The sequence below is a fragment of the Heteronotia binoei genome, chromosome 14 (assembly GCF_032191835.1).
Source record: "Heteronotia binoei isolate CCM8104 ecotype False Entrance Well chromosome 14, APGP_CSIRO_Hbin_v1, whole genome shotgun sequence".
NCBI classification, from domain to species: domain Eukaryota; kingdom Metazoa; phylum Chordata; class Lepidosauria; order Squamata; family Gekkonidae; genus Heteronotia; species Heteronotia binoei.
Window position 1 is genome coordinate 34154484 of NC_083236.1, and position 15071 is coordinate 34169554.

General features: G+C 45.2%; 1 protein-coding gene across 1 annotated transcript; it reads right to left on the bottom strand.

Annotated features, from left to right (window-relative positions):
- Positions 1-420: 420 nt before the first annotated feature.
- On the bottom strand, positions 421-13335 carry B3GNT9 (UDP-GlcNAc:betaGal beta-1,3-N-acetylglucosaminyltransferase 9). The gene is made up of 2 exons (XM_060254409.1): positions 13044-13335; positions 421-1777 (listed from the first exon to the last, which is right to left on the bottom strand). The coding sequence occupies exon 2, from the start codon at positions 1708-1710 to the stop codon at positions 463-465; it is 1248 nt and encodes a 415-aa protein (XP_060110392.1). The 5' UTR covers positions 1711-1777; positions 13044-13335; the 3' UTR covers positions 421-462.
- Positions 13336-15071: the final 1736 nt, after the last annotated feature.

Genomic DNA, 15071 nt, shown 5'->3' on the forward strand with positions numbered 1-15071 from the left:
AAAACTCGATGCGACAGTGGACGATAGGAACAGTCTCAGTAATGATAGTCTCCCCCCACAATGAATCATTCACATGTGCAAGTCATCACTTGCATTATCAAGTGATAACTGACCATGCATCTGTGTGCATCTTCAGGGGACATTGCATCATCAAGTGATCACTGACCATGGGGAGGGACAGTGGCTCAGTAGTAGAGCATCTGCTTGGTAAGCAGAAGGTCCCAGGTTCAATCCCTGGCATCTCCAAAAAAGGGTCCAGGCAGATAGGTGTGAAAAACCTCAGCTTGAGACCCTGGAGAGCCGCTGCCAGTCTGAGTAGACAATACTGACTTTGATGGACCAAGGGTCTGATTCAGTATAAGGCAGCTTTATTTGTCCATATGTCCATGCATGTGTATGCATCTTCAGGGAACATTGCATTATCAAGTGATCATTGACCATGTATGTGTGTACACCTGTCCCTTAGGCAGCATGACCTTTTCCGTGCCATTTTGCTCTGATTTTCCATTTGAAAGCCTTCTTGACTTGCTTCTTTTGGGTGCAAGAGAGCCGTGGGCTGTGGAGCAGGTTCCACATGAGCCAGATTTCAGCGACCTTCAGGCTGTGGACTACCATGAGGTCCTTGTAAAAACAGGGATCAAAAGTCTGCAAGTGAGGGGCAGCAGAAGGTTTGGTGATTCCAAAAGTCTTGAATCCTTCATGCATCATGGGTTTCAGGTTGATCCTTTGCAAGCACATGCCCAAGAACACATCATCAATGGGGAACAGCTCCACCTCCCCACAGGCCTGGGAGAGTTTCTTCATGGTACTGCTGGATAGTAAGAACCCACCACCCCCTGCATAGGCTGGATACATGTCTAGCCCATACATAGACTCTGGAATATAATACTTGCTCTTTCGCACTCTGATCGGGTGCGCATTGTAGATGATGTCCCCAACAAAAAGGTCCTCCAAGGGATCTCGTTTCTCGAGGAAGTTGATGATATTTTCCACGTTAACAAAAACATCAGCATCGCCTTTGAATATGAACTTGGCATTGGAGCAAAACTCTTCTGCCCAACTTAGGAAATTTATCTCTTTCAAGGTTAAGTTGAAGAAAGTATCCTGGAAGCCCCACAACAGCACATCCCGATACATCTGGCTCTCTTGACGGACAAGAGTCTCCCACATGGGCAGTGATGTCTGGTTCTTGGGGACCCCCAGGAGGAAAACTCTTTGCACCTGTGCTCCGTTGATGGGCCCTTCTCTTCCCCAGGTTTTCCGTACAACCTCACGGCGGTCAAAGTCCTCTACCAGTGATTTGATGGCAATGAGCAAGAAGGTTCCACCTGGGTTGGTTGTCCTGCATTTCTTTGGCTGATTAACAAGGAGTTCAAACTTCCGATTATCTTTATTTCTAAGGTAACTCTTAAAATCAAAAGCAGAATGTGTCAAGGTTGCCAGAGTGGTAGTCATCTCCTCTTGGGTTTCCACCTTGGCATGTTTCACTTCTGAAATAGTTCTGGGCTTTGCTGCTGTCCCGTCTACATTCAGCCGTTTCTGAAGGACTTCGGAAATGTGGAAGATCCGGGAAGTTGCCGGTGGCTTTCTCTGGCTGTTCACCTTTTCTTCTCTAATGGAAGTGTGGCCCAGCTGTGAATAGATCATGGTGCAAAGAGCTACCACCAGGAACAGTGTGCAGATTGCATCACCTTTGAGTTGAACTCTCATTGTTTCCACAGATCTCTAAGGAACATCAGCGTTTGCATTAGGGAAACTGTCTGTTGCCCCCCTCCATCTGCAAAGAAAGAAACAAGATATTAGGACAGTATCCATAGCATCACCTGCAGGATTTATAAATGACAGTCCAATTTCAAGTGCTTGGGGAAAGGTAGATGAGAACAGCAGTGAACATGCTCCATTGCTGAGTCATGCATAGCTGCATTCTGCAGTCCCACATGTTCAACAAAGAACACACCACTGACAGTTTCGGCTGAATAACCATGTTAATCTGCAGTAGAAGAGCAAGATCTGAGTCCAGTAGTGCCTTGAAGTCCAACAAGTTTTCCAGGGTAGTATGAGGTTTCAAGAGTCAAGGCTGTCTTTGTGAAACACAATTATTGGAGATTACAAAGAAGAATATGGCACATAATGCATATATAATCTTTTCCTACCCTCTCGGTGTCATGCAATGTCTCCCTGCATTATTATTTTGCTCATCTAAATTGTCCCAGTGGCACCTTTGTTGGGTAATCCTGCCCTTGAAAGTTAGGGTGCTGAGTTCTGAAGATGGAACCATCTAGAAACCAAGCAAACGCTCATCCACAGACCCAGGGCCTTCCCCTTTAAGCTCCATTCCAGGATTGCCTTGTTGTCCCAAGAGTTTGACAAAGAGGGTGAAACCCTCTGGTTTTGCCTTCACTGTGCAAACTCTTGGACGAGTCTTTGCTTGGCTTATGGATGGTCCCATCTTCAGACCTCGGCATCCCAGCTTTCAAGCATCTCAGGTAGCGGGTGCTGGAAAGACCTTTCTCTGCCTTGGATCCATACAGAAGAGCTTGTTTATTTATAAAATTTCTACCCCACCTTTGTACCCTCAATAAAACTACCAGGGCATCTAATGTTAAAAACATACATGATAAATACCTGGTTTAAAAGCCATTAATCAAAACAAAAACACATCATTAAAACAATTAAAACCAAAAGCCATAAAGACGCATGCAATAAAACATAAAAGCAACAATTAAGACGCAGGGCATGAAAGAGAGCATTTGTATGGCTCATTCTCTTTTCAAATTGCTTCATACATATTATCATAGTAATGTATGTAAGGCATTTGTAAAGTGTTCTAGCATGCTCCAGTGATATGCAGGAAAACTATTCCATTATTTTTTAAAAATCATATATTATCCTGCCTTTCTTCCAGAGAACTCAGGTGTGCATACAGGGTTGTAAAGTTATTGTACTCACCAATGCTTGGGAGCACAATCACCAGAAAAGCCCTGATCCTATGTAGGCTTGGGGCTGGAACCAGCCCTTTTCCATCATTGCAGCTCCAAGATTTCTGGCTGGGTTTTCAGATGAAAGAAATTCAGATCAAAGAAATTTCAGATCAAATAAGCCAGCGATTCCTTTGTAACTAGCTGAAACTTCTGTATGAACACAGAAAATCCCAAGTGTCTTTGTGTATTTTGGTGCCTATAAACTGTTCCTTGAATAAGGATTCTTTGAAAAGCCAGAAACATTTCCCAACTTATAATGAGCATCTTCCTTCATTCTTTTACTGCCCCCATCCCTGCAATTAGCCTTGCTCAGATTTTTGTCCATTCAGTATTTAACTAGTGCAGTCTGGAGAGGCACGTCTGTGTATGTGTTTGTGATACTGGTTAGGGGGATCTTATGGCACAAGAGAAGGATGCTGCTTCCTACACCAAGAGCCCCTCTGCTGCATACATCTGTGATGATTAAGATACAGGAGTCTGTCTCCAAGACTCCACGTCACCTTCCAAAAAGGACTCCAAGCCCCAGCCCTGGTGAGGCCCAGCTCCATTCAGGCTGACTTTCTATTTTCATTTCAGATGCTAATGACAGCCTTGGACAGTCTTCCTGGCTCCTTCTGTGCTGTTTAATTTTATAAGCTTGGGCCTTGGAAGAAACTGTAAGCGATGCAAACCCATATTTTCCATGACTTACAGATTTCGCTTGCCAATGTTTTGCAAGTTGGCCACCAGCTTTGTATGCAAAAGCCAAGAAAATCCTGAAGCTTTCAGGGATTGGGGCAGAGCCCAGAACCTCTTCTTGCTGTCTCATTTCTGGGAGGGAAAGACTGTTGAAATACCACCCAAAAGAAATGGAGCATGGCCAAAGGAGAGATTTCTGATCTAGGAAAGATCCATAGCATTCTAGGTTTGGAGCGGAGGTGAAGACTTCCTGCGAGTGCCAGATATGGGGAAATACAGTTAATGTTTGGATGGGCAGGCACAGGATCCCAAGGTTACTGCTTGTTCCCTGTTGTAGTTCATTAGCACTATCCAGAATAAGGGTGAAAATGGACATTTTTTCTTAATTGAAGGAACTGATTATGGAAGCTCTTTCATGACATTTATGTCAAACATGCCTTTTGTCTTCAGAGTTAAGTCCAAGACAGGGATAGGGAGAGGCACGAATTGGCACACAAACCAAAGTTAGTGATTAATTTTGGCTGGTTCGTGGTTTGTGAAGTGAGGTTAGCAGCAGGTCAACTGGCATTAACTTTCCATGAACTTTCAAGCAGATCATAGAGGTTTGTCCAGTTAAAAAAAAGGTAAAGGTAATCCCCTGTGGAAGCACCAGTCGTTTCCAACTCTGGGGTGACGTTGCTTTCATGTTTTCATGGCAGACTTTTTACGGGGTGGTTTGCCATTGCCTTCCCCAGTCATTTACACTTTACCCCCAGCAAGCTGGGTACTCATTTTACCAACCTCAGAAGGATGGAAGGCTTAGTCAACCTTGAGCTAGCTACCTGAACCCAGCTTCCATTGGATCAAACTCGGGTCATGAGCAAAGCTTGGACATCAGTACTGCAGCTTTACCACTCTGCGCCCCGGGGCTCTTTTTTGTCCAGTTAATGAATGGATATATTTCCAGACACACTGTCTCTGCTCAATCTAAATGTGTGCCAACCGTCAAAGCAATTGAGAGCCAGTTTGGTGTAGTGGTTAAGTGTGCAGACTTTTATCTGGGAGAACCGGGTTTGATTCCCCACTCCTCCACTTGCAGCTGCTGGAATGGCCTTGGGTCAGCCAGAGCTCTGGCAGAGGTTGTCCTTGAAAGGGCAACTTCTGTGAGAGCTCTCTCAGCCCCATCTACCTCACAGGGTGTCTGTTGTGGGGGAGGAAGATAAAGGAGACTGTGAGCCGTTCTGAGACTCTGAGATTCAGAGTGAAAAGCGGGATATAAATCCATTATCATCATCATGGGGGAGGATTTGGAGAAGGGCGAGGTATAAAACTGCGGTCTTCTTCTTTTTCTTCCCCCCTGCATCTTCTCAAGCACTAAAATAGCCATGTGTTTGTCTGTTGGGGCGGGGGGGGGGGAGAGGACATCAGCCTGCCACACAGCAAGCCCAATTCATGGCGTTTTTAATTACTTTGGAATGGCAACGTTGGCATTCATGGATCAGACCTATAGGCGCCATCATGCCTAGTTTGGCCCTGAAATACAGCAGTATCCAATTTTTGAATACCTTATACATCTGTCATTAACTTTATAAGAATAATAAAAAGATACTTTAACCTTCATCAGGCTTGATGCCGGTGCTAATTATAAATCCAATGAACTGTTCTTATGAAATAATGAAAGAAAGAAAAATACAGACAAATGCTTTATAACATTTAACAGTGTTAGCCAGGGTTTCTACAAATGTAAGCAGTTGGCTCAGTGGTTCTCCTGGTAGTCAGTCCATTGCTCCCCCAATTAAAGCTTTCAGCCCTAAGAGTTTCACCCTTATCTATGAAAACACCAAGGAGTCTTGTGGCCCCTTAAAGGCTAACCAATTTATTGTTGTCAAAGGTTTCTTGGGCCTTGAGCCCACTTTGTCAGATGCAGTGAAGTGAGTCCTTCGCCAGGCAGATCATTATACCGCAAGAGGGAAGGAAGGAAGATTGTCAGCGAGGGGGTCATTGGAGAACTTCTGCTTTTAGCAATTATCCAACCATGGCAGAAGTTAAGTCTCTGGGGAGTTCCTGTCTTGCTAACCCACTGGGATTTATATCTTCACACTGTTCTTCTGTAAAGTCACACTTTTTTTTTTGTTTAATCTTAAAAGATCTGACAACATCTTCTGGAAGTAAGGCAAGGCTGGTTTGGGCGGCTGAGCATTTGGTGATGATGGTGTTGGGAAGGCCTTCGTTCCATGACTGACTTTTAAAATATTTTCAATGTCATTTTCCCCAAGACATGAGGGAGTGAGAGAGAGTATGATTTAAAAATCCAAATGAATTCATGGGGATATATCCGTTCTACTAATGGAAGCACTTTTCTGCAGTGAGTGGAACCTTCCTCTGAAGCAATATATTGCTTGCCTCAGAGGGAAGCTCTTTCTGCAAGAGAATTGTGCCTCTGCTAGCTGATCTGACCTATGAGAGCTACCTCAGTAGCTCTACCAATAATAGCCTTTATTCCTGTTGGTTAACTTCTGTAGCTTCACTTAAGCCCTGCAGGTAGATCCTCGTGGCTGCTTTTCACTTCCCAAGTGGTATTTCCAGCCCCATCTGATCTGGATCCAACCTTGCTTGGTTGGACAAATGGAGTTGGATTCAACCAGTTTTCTGCTGGCGATAAAGGAGAGAGGGCTCCCCTTTGACCCCCAGAAACGACTATGCCTTTTATACATATGAAAGGCAGGCAGGAACAGGAGCTGTAATAAAGAGGTCTCGACAAGATTGACTATGAAAGCTGTCTGGATCCAACCCATTGTATGAATCATCTATCTGAAGCACAAGCTGTGCCTGTACAAACTGGTCTGCCAATTCACATTGGAAAAGCTCTGAACATAAGAGAAGCCATGTTGGATCAGGCCCATGGCCCATCCAGTCCAACACTCTGTGTCACACAGTGGCCAAAAATACCAGGCGCCATCAGGAGGAACATCAGTGGGTCCAGGACACTAGAAGCCCTCCCACTGTGCTCCCACCAAGCACCAAGAATACAAAGCATCACTGCCCCAGAGAGCTCTCACAATATACTATGGCTAAAATAGCCACTGATGGACCTCTGCTCCATATGTTTATCCAATCCCCTCTTGAAGCTGGCTATGCTTGCAGCTGCCGCCACCTCCTGTGGCAGTGAATTCTGGTTTCTGCTTGTGTCAAATCTGGGGATGAAGGAAGCTTCCAGAGTGAGAGGCTGGATGTCAGTAGCGGAGATCTGCCGGTGGCTCAGTGGTAGAGCATCTGCTTGGTAAGCAGAAGGTCCCAGGTTCAATCCCTGGCATCTCCAAAAAAGGGTCCAGGCAAATAGGTGTGAAAAACCTCAGCTTGAGACCCTGGAGAGCCGCTGCCAGTCTGAGAAGACAATACTGATTTGATGGACCAAGGGTCTGATTCAGTATAAGGCAGCTTCATATGTCCATATTAAACAGCCAGCCAGGTGACCAGAGGGTTACTGCTGCTCTACAGCAAGACATGAGCTTGAACCATTGAGTTCAGCATTCTGCTTGGTGGACTTCCTTGTTGACTGAATTTTATAGAATAGCAGCGTTTTCTGATGCTAAGGGGTGATTAATACCTCTTTAGCATCTATAAAGAGGTCTGCTGGGTCCATTAGCAGGATTTTGACCAAGCTTTAGCTCTTCCCATGCTGCCTTGTCTTCTTTTTCCTCCGGCGTGTATTGCTTCCTACATTCCCATGATGCAAGGAATCACTTCTGTGACCTGGCTTGGCTTCTGATTCTACAATCCACCCTCCTTCCTACCCCTCTGTCTATCCCCACACTCTTTTATTAAGTCTGGGAGATTTGACAGGTAAGGAAGTCAGGAGAGTTACTGCCAGATCCATCACCTTGGGAAGTGATTGGTGAAAATTAAGAAGCATTCTGGCTCTTGAGTCTAGACTAGGGATGGCCAACGGTAGCTCTCCAGATGTTTTTTGCCTACAACTCCCATCAGCCCCAGCCAGCATAGCCAATGGCTGGGGCTGATGGAAGTTGTAGGCAAAAAACATCTGGAGAGCTACCGTTGGCCACCCCTGGTCTAGAGCACCGTTGCTGAAATCCCATGTACAGCAAGTTCTAGGAGAAATCTGTCCTGAGTCTGCTCAGAAGGCTTCCCCAAGATTCCTGAGAGGATCACTCTTGTGACTGGATTGGAAGTAAATGAAACATCGATTGATTTGCAGAAGAATGTTCAGATTGGCTGCACTGAATAGCATCAGTTATGAGGTAGTTTGGTGGCCTCCTCTGCACTCTTTGATCTGTGACAGTGCATTTACACTTTCAAATCATAACTCCTTGCTACAAGTCAAGTGTTGAACATGAATGTGTGAATCGGGTTAGCATCCCAGCTAGGGAAGCTGTGCTTGGTCCAGAAAACATCCCTGCTCACTAGACGTGGTGACCAAAAACCTTTTTCTCCTGATCAACACCTACTGGTTATCCTTGGCCCAAAGGATGTCCACTTAGCCTCAACCAGCACCAGGGCTTTCTCTGTCCTGACCCTACCTGGTGGAACATGTTCCTGTCTGCAAAATGGAGCTGTTCTGCCAGGCTATTAGTTGAGACGATGGACACTTAAAGCATCTGGCCTCCTGCTACTACTGCCCATTTGCCCATGTGGAGCATTGACATTGTATAGATCTTGTCTGACTCCATCTTATCTACTCCAGCGATGGGGTTGTACAATAATAATTTATGCCTCGCCACCTTTTTAATTGTCTTAATCTGAGCAATTGTTTCTATAATTATATGCTGACTGGTTTTTAATGTTCTTTTGATTTGTTGTTACCCGCCCTGAGCCCACTTGCAGGGAGGGTGGAATGGAATTCGAAAGAATAAAATAAAAATAAACCAGCTGATATTCTTTTGTTCATGATCAGCAGAAAAGCCTTGTATGTGTGTGGCTCCATCTCAGATGCAAGGAGAACCTCACAATCCCCAGCTGCGGAACAAAGAAGAAGGCCACACCTGGTTCTTATACAGATTAAAACGGATAAAAGGAAGTACTTCTTCACCCAAAGGGTGATTAACATGTGAAATTCACTGCCACAGGAGGTGGTGGCAGCCACAAGCATAGCCACCTTCAAGAGGGGTTTAGATAGAAATATGGAGCAGAGGTCCATCAGTGGCTATTAGCCACAGTGTGTATATATATATATATATCACCGTAAGTTGGCTGCAGCTTGTTGGCAAAAAGAAGATTCAAAGCCTAACATGAAAGTAATAGAGTGGTCTTAAGACCGTCATTCTCTCTTGGCTTAACCTACCTCACAGGCTTGCTGTGCAGATCAAATAGAGGGGAGGAGCCATGTGTACTGCTCTAAGCTCCTAGGAAGACATGTGTGATAAAAAACATACCAGATAGACAAATTGTAATGCTTAGAAAAAGATCTTGCCCAAATGAATTGAAATGTCCAGATCATCAATACTGTAACTGTATATTGCAGTTTAATTTTCCAGCAGTTTGGTCTATAAATATAACTTGCATTCCTTTCCTCATACTGAAGAAAAAATTCCACCTTCCCAGAAACTTGCATATACTTACAGTGCAAAGCTTAGAAAGGGCCAGGTTTTCAGCTCCGATTATTCAGTGGATTGAATTTTACATTTTTCCTCCTGGGAAATTTAAGCCCATCTCAGTTCCTTGCTACTACTCCATATACCCTAAAAATACACTGAGGGGCTCAGATGGTATTGCTATGCCTATAGGGTTGACTCCAGCCAGCCTTTTCATGCAATCTTGCCCAGTCCCCTTCCTTACCACAACCCACCTCTCCCACATGGCTTTTGGGCATGCAGATCCCATGATCCTCAGCACAGCCTTTTTGGTGGTCAAACAGAGCTTCTTTCTTTCTCCCCTAACAGAAGAACAAAGGACCTGGTTGGCTCCAACCTGCTATTTCCGTGATGCTTCTGAACTCATCTCCCATAATCCCAATAGCAGAAATCAAGCCACCAAATGTATTTGTTCAGCTTCTCCACTTTAATACTTCCACCACATTAACAAGCTAGGAAGACCTCAGGGTAAATCTTTTGCATCCTCTGTGGTGTAAGGGGAATCCATGGTTAATGCTGTTCTCCTCGTGTGGCAAACCAAACCACAGTCCATCTCGGAGCCCATCTGTACCTCTGCTTTGTGAAGCAAAAGGCAGCCTGGTTGGCTCTCTGGGCTGCATCTGGGATTGCCCATCAAAGAGCTCTAAACAAGAAGCAAACAAACAGCTGTTCTGGCATCCAGATCCTGTGACTTGGATATGAAGCACATCACTGTGATATTGTTTCAGTATCTTTCCAAGACTGGCAGGGGAGAGGGAGGATTCTATATTGCAGGGGTGCAAAACATACAACCGAGGGATCACATGCAGCCCACTAACACATGTGGTCCAGCTAACAGCCCCCCTACCAATCTGGTGGGTTAGCTGGCATTGCTGGGTTGTGTGCCCACTATTGACTATGCCTCAGTGCCCAAATAAATGAACAGCAAATCTTAGGCAAGCTGCTAAGAAGCACTAACATCTGGAATCCCTCCCTTTGAAATGCTAACAGCAAAGCAGGGACCCAGATTGCGAACAGTAAAGCCAAGTGCAGGTTGAGAGGTTAATCCCCCTCTCCCTTCTTTGCACAACCCCAGGGCAAATTGAGGCTGTGTTAACCTGCAATTGGCCATGGAGCTATGAAACAAGATTGTGACATACATTCATATTGAATCCCCACCCCACCCAGCAACACAAACCCTGAGATTCCTATGGTGACCTAATTATGTCATGGCGCAGGCCCTTGTGATGTCATTCAGTCACATAAGAGAAGCCATGTTGGATCCGGCCAGTGGCCCATCCAGTCCAACACTGTCATGCAGTGGTCAAAAAAAAGGTGCCATTAGGAGGTCCATCAGTGGGGCCAGGACACTAGAAGCCCTCCCACCGTCCCCCCCCCACACACAAAGCACCAAGAATACAGAGCATCACTGCCCCAGATAGAGAGTTCCATCAATACACTGTGGCTAATAGCCACTGATGGACCTCTGCTCCATGTTTATCCAGTCCCCTCTTGAAGCTGTCTATGCTTGCAGCTGCCGCCACCACACAACTGAGTAGTCCACATGAAAAAGGTAAAAAGAATGTAGCCTCATCCAAGTAAATCTGGAGTAGCCCCAGATCTGTTCTTTTACTTTACAAGGTAATTTGACAGCAATATATAATTTGCCAGGGTATCTGTGCCAGGGAAGGCTTATTTTATTTTATTGGCAGAGGCTGTACTTTCGAAAAAACCACTTTCAATTCCTTTTGGAAATGATCCTGCACCAGGAAAATATTTATTATGCAGGTAATGGGAGTTAATATTTCCCACCCATCCACAAGATTTGACCAGCCATGAAGGAGAAGGGTGAAGTTCACAGGTGATAGCTCTTAGCACCCAAGTCCCCAACAGTATCAATCACAGAAAACTGACAGGTAAGTGCCTCAGCTGCTCTGACTCCAAGAACTACAAAAAACTGTATGAGTGTGAAAGCAGTTTTTGGCCTATGGAGGCCCCATGTATGTTTGTAAAAGCTAAGCCAGCTGTGATCAACCTCTTGGTCCTGGAAAGTACAATCAACTTGCAGCCAACCTATGGCCAACCCTCCATGGAGGTTTTCAGGGCCAGAAGCCTTCAGAGGTGGTTGCTATGCCTGCCTCTGTATAGCAACCCTGGTTGTCCTTGGTGGTGTCCAATCCAGAGCTGATGCTGCTTAGTTTATGGCAGGGATGGCCAATGGTAGCTCTCCAGATGTTTTTGCCTACAACTCCCATCAGCCTCAGCCATTGGCCATGCTGGCTGGGGCTGATGGGAGTTGTAGGCAAAAAAACATCTGGAGAGCTGCCGTTGGCCATCCCTGGTTTATGGGATTGGATGAGGCTGGGCTTGTCTGGACCATCCAGATCAGGGTCATTAATGTCTTAAATCCTGTTTTCCCCCCAATGCTGATGGCTAAGAAACCAGTAAAATGAAAGCACAAGGGTGCTGATTTTTACACCCACACACACTTTGGAGAGAGAGAGAGAGAGAGAGACTCCAGGGTACATATTTTGCTGCTGTTAATATGCATTACAATTTGAAATGAGCTTTCCCCAAGTTGTCAACTTAAGTGCTTTGGATGATCTATGAATGTTATGTCCTATGTGGTCAGCAGGGGAGGGAGTGTGCAGAAATGCTAGTCAATGATTGAACAGTGTGTGTATATACGCTCATGTGTGCATGAAACCCATCATGCCTATAGGAATCCAGCATGCAGACAGAGTTAACATGAAACTGTTTTGTACGTAAGTGCCATCAAGTCACAACTGACTTATGGTAGCTCCAGCAAGCGGCTTTCAAGGCAAGTGAGAAGTGGAGGGGGTTCCCATGGCTTTCCTCTGCAGAGTCTTCCTTGGTTGTCACCACTTAGCCCTATACCAGAGGTGGCCAAACTGTGGCTCAGTAGCCATGTGGCTCTTTCAATATAATGTGTGGCTCCTAAAGCCACCACCCCACACCCCCATCGGCCAGCTTGGAGAAGGCACTTCTCTCTTTAAATCACTTCTCCAAATCAAGTCAGTCAGTGGCTTGGAAAATGCATTTAAAGTTAAAGTTGCTTTCTTTCCATCTCTCCTTCCCCCATCTATTTGCCTTCCTTCCTTGTGGCTCTCAAACATCTGATGTTCATGTCTTGCAGCTCTCAAACATCTGATATTCATGTATTGCGGCTCTCAAACTTCTGATGTTTATTCTATGTGGCTCTTATGTTAAGCAAGTTTGGCCACCCCTGGGCTATACCATTCTGCCTTCCCTTTCATGAAAGAGTTACACAGGAAAATAGGGAGCTCTCCCAAAGAAGGTTGCATGAATTATCCCACATCTGGAAACTAATGCAAATCTCTACCTAGGAAAGTCTTTTTCAATATTTTCACATAATTTCCGGGGGGAGGGGGTTACCTTCAGTTTTTGTTCACATAGAAACTTTCCCTTGTGTATGCCCACTACAACATGACATGACATTTTATGAGAATTGTGATGCTACAGAAGAAAGGTGTTATTCTGAAGAGGTAAGGTGAGTGAGCGTGGGTGCAGTCAGGAACGCTGAGGAAGGGGAGGGGGAGATCTGGGCTTCTCAGAACTGAATCACCATTCTTGTGCAAAGCAATGAAAACAGCTGACCTTGTATAGCAAGAACAGAGAGTCTGTGAGCTGGGTCTGCAACAGCTGCAGCAGCTTGTTCATTGCAATTGAAAAAGCCAACAGCATTTAGTTCTGCCACAAAAAGATAACAAGAGAAGATAAAGCTAGAAACAAGGGTGAGCTTTCAACCAGGTTTGTAGCACACTTCCAGACTAAGCAGAAAGACTTTTATACTTACATCCAATGCAATCCTTTCAATACTGTATCCCTTCAGTAATGGTTGGCCGGGTGGCTGCCAAGTAAGCACATCTGGATTCTGTTAGTTCTGGCATTCCTCAGCCTCTGAATGTATAGCCCAGGGAAGTCTTGTGGAGTTAAATAACTGTGGCTCCCCTATTTGTTCTAGCGAGCATTCAGAAGGGGCAGCCGTGCACCCCTTCCACGCATAGGATCACAGGCAAATGTGGCTTATTTCTTGGGTCCAAAAACTTGCCGATAAGTGGGGAAGGCTGGAAGAAATTTTAAGAACCTTGTCTGAATTAAGAAAAGGAACTCAGCTGGGCTCCAAGCACTAGTCACATGACCTGCGCAGATGTTTCAGTCCAAGAGTTGGAACAGTCAAGGCATACACGTGATACAGATGTTCAGCAGCACAAAGGGGGCCGGCTTAAGTATGCATGTGCTTGGGAGGGTGCGTTTCCATGTGTGCGCACAGATGCAAAAAAAAAAGTTTGAAATTTGGAAACAGCCATCCCCTGGCTCCTCTTTTTAAAAATGCACACATAAAATTAGCTGCTTGTAAAACATAAATGGAGTGGTGCTTTTAAAACTTAGGAAGACTTATAAAATAGTTCGCACTTCTAGCGGAATGCCAGGGTGATCTCACACACACACAAGCTTGCCTTTTTAAAAAAGAAAGCCATCCCATTAAGTGTTTTAGTCTGAGGCCAAGTAGCACATCGGTTTTAAAACTGAGAAATGAAATGTATGCGTTGTAAGACATATTGGATTATTATTAATGAAGATGAGAGGAGTCATGGTTCAGACAAGCTGTCTTGTATGCATAAAGTCCAGATTCAGTCTCTGGCATCTCCAGAATCAGGTTGTAGGTGATGCAAAAGATCTCTGCTTGAGACCCTGGAGAGCCGCTGTCAGTCTGAGTAGACGATACAATGACTTTGATGGACAAAAGGAGGCCAGTTCCTGAGCGGAACCTGGGGATCCCCCAGAATTACAGCTCATCTCCAGACTACAGAGATCAGTTCCCCTGGAGAAAATAGATGCTTTGGAGGGTGGACTCTGTGGCACTGAATCCCGCTGAGGTCCCTGTCCTCCTCAGGCTCCATCCCCCAAATCTCCAAGAGCTTCCCAATCTAGAGCTGGCAACACTGCTCCCCTCCCCACAATGGCCAGGGAGGACCTGGTAACCCTAGATAGACCAATAGTCTGATTCAGTTATAAGGCAGCTTCATATGTTCATGATTTTAATGATAATTTGTCTTGGACCAATAACCCCAATCAGGGTTGTTGTTTTAAGCAGGAACACAGTTATGGCAGGCTTTGCGACAGGGGTGTGCCTAATATGCAAATAAGTTCCTGCTGGGTTTTTCCTACCAAAAAAGCCCTGTGTGAAACAATGGTGCTGTCTGGGATGTGGCCTAACATGCAAATGAGTTCCTGCTGGGCTTTTTCTACAAAAAAAGCCCTGACCCAAATACACTGTGCTCCTCAGAACAGCACCAACAAAAGGCAGGGTCCTGGCCACTACAGACTTGGCAAGTCACAGAGATGGAAGAATTGGGAACTGGTCTCCCACTGTAGTTTCAGCTTCATATTACAGCTGTGGAGGCTTAATTCCAGAGCAGCCCAGGGACCCAGAGTGATTTGCAGCTGGAAGAAGGGCTGCTGAAGATAACTAGGCTGTCTGGGATGAATTCAAGAGGGTGAGTCATAAGAAGGGAGAGCAGGAGAATTGGGAAGAGCTTCCCCATGAGCAGTTAGCCCCTGCACAGGAAACGGCTGGCACTGGGGGAGTTGCATTTATTTCTTATTTTACCTCATTTCTTTTAATGGTTTTAATGGTTTAAATGGGTTTAATGGTTTAAATGGGTTTAGATGTATTTAAATGGTATGAATATGAATATGTGTGTTTGATGTGTTGGTATGTTTTGTGGAAGAGCACCTCATTTCGTTGCTCTTCCACAAAACATTTTTGGTGTAGTGGTTAAGTGTGCGGACTCTTATCTGGGAGAACCGGGTTTGATTC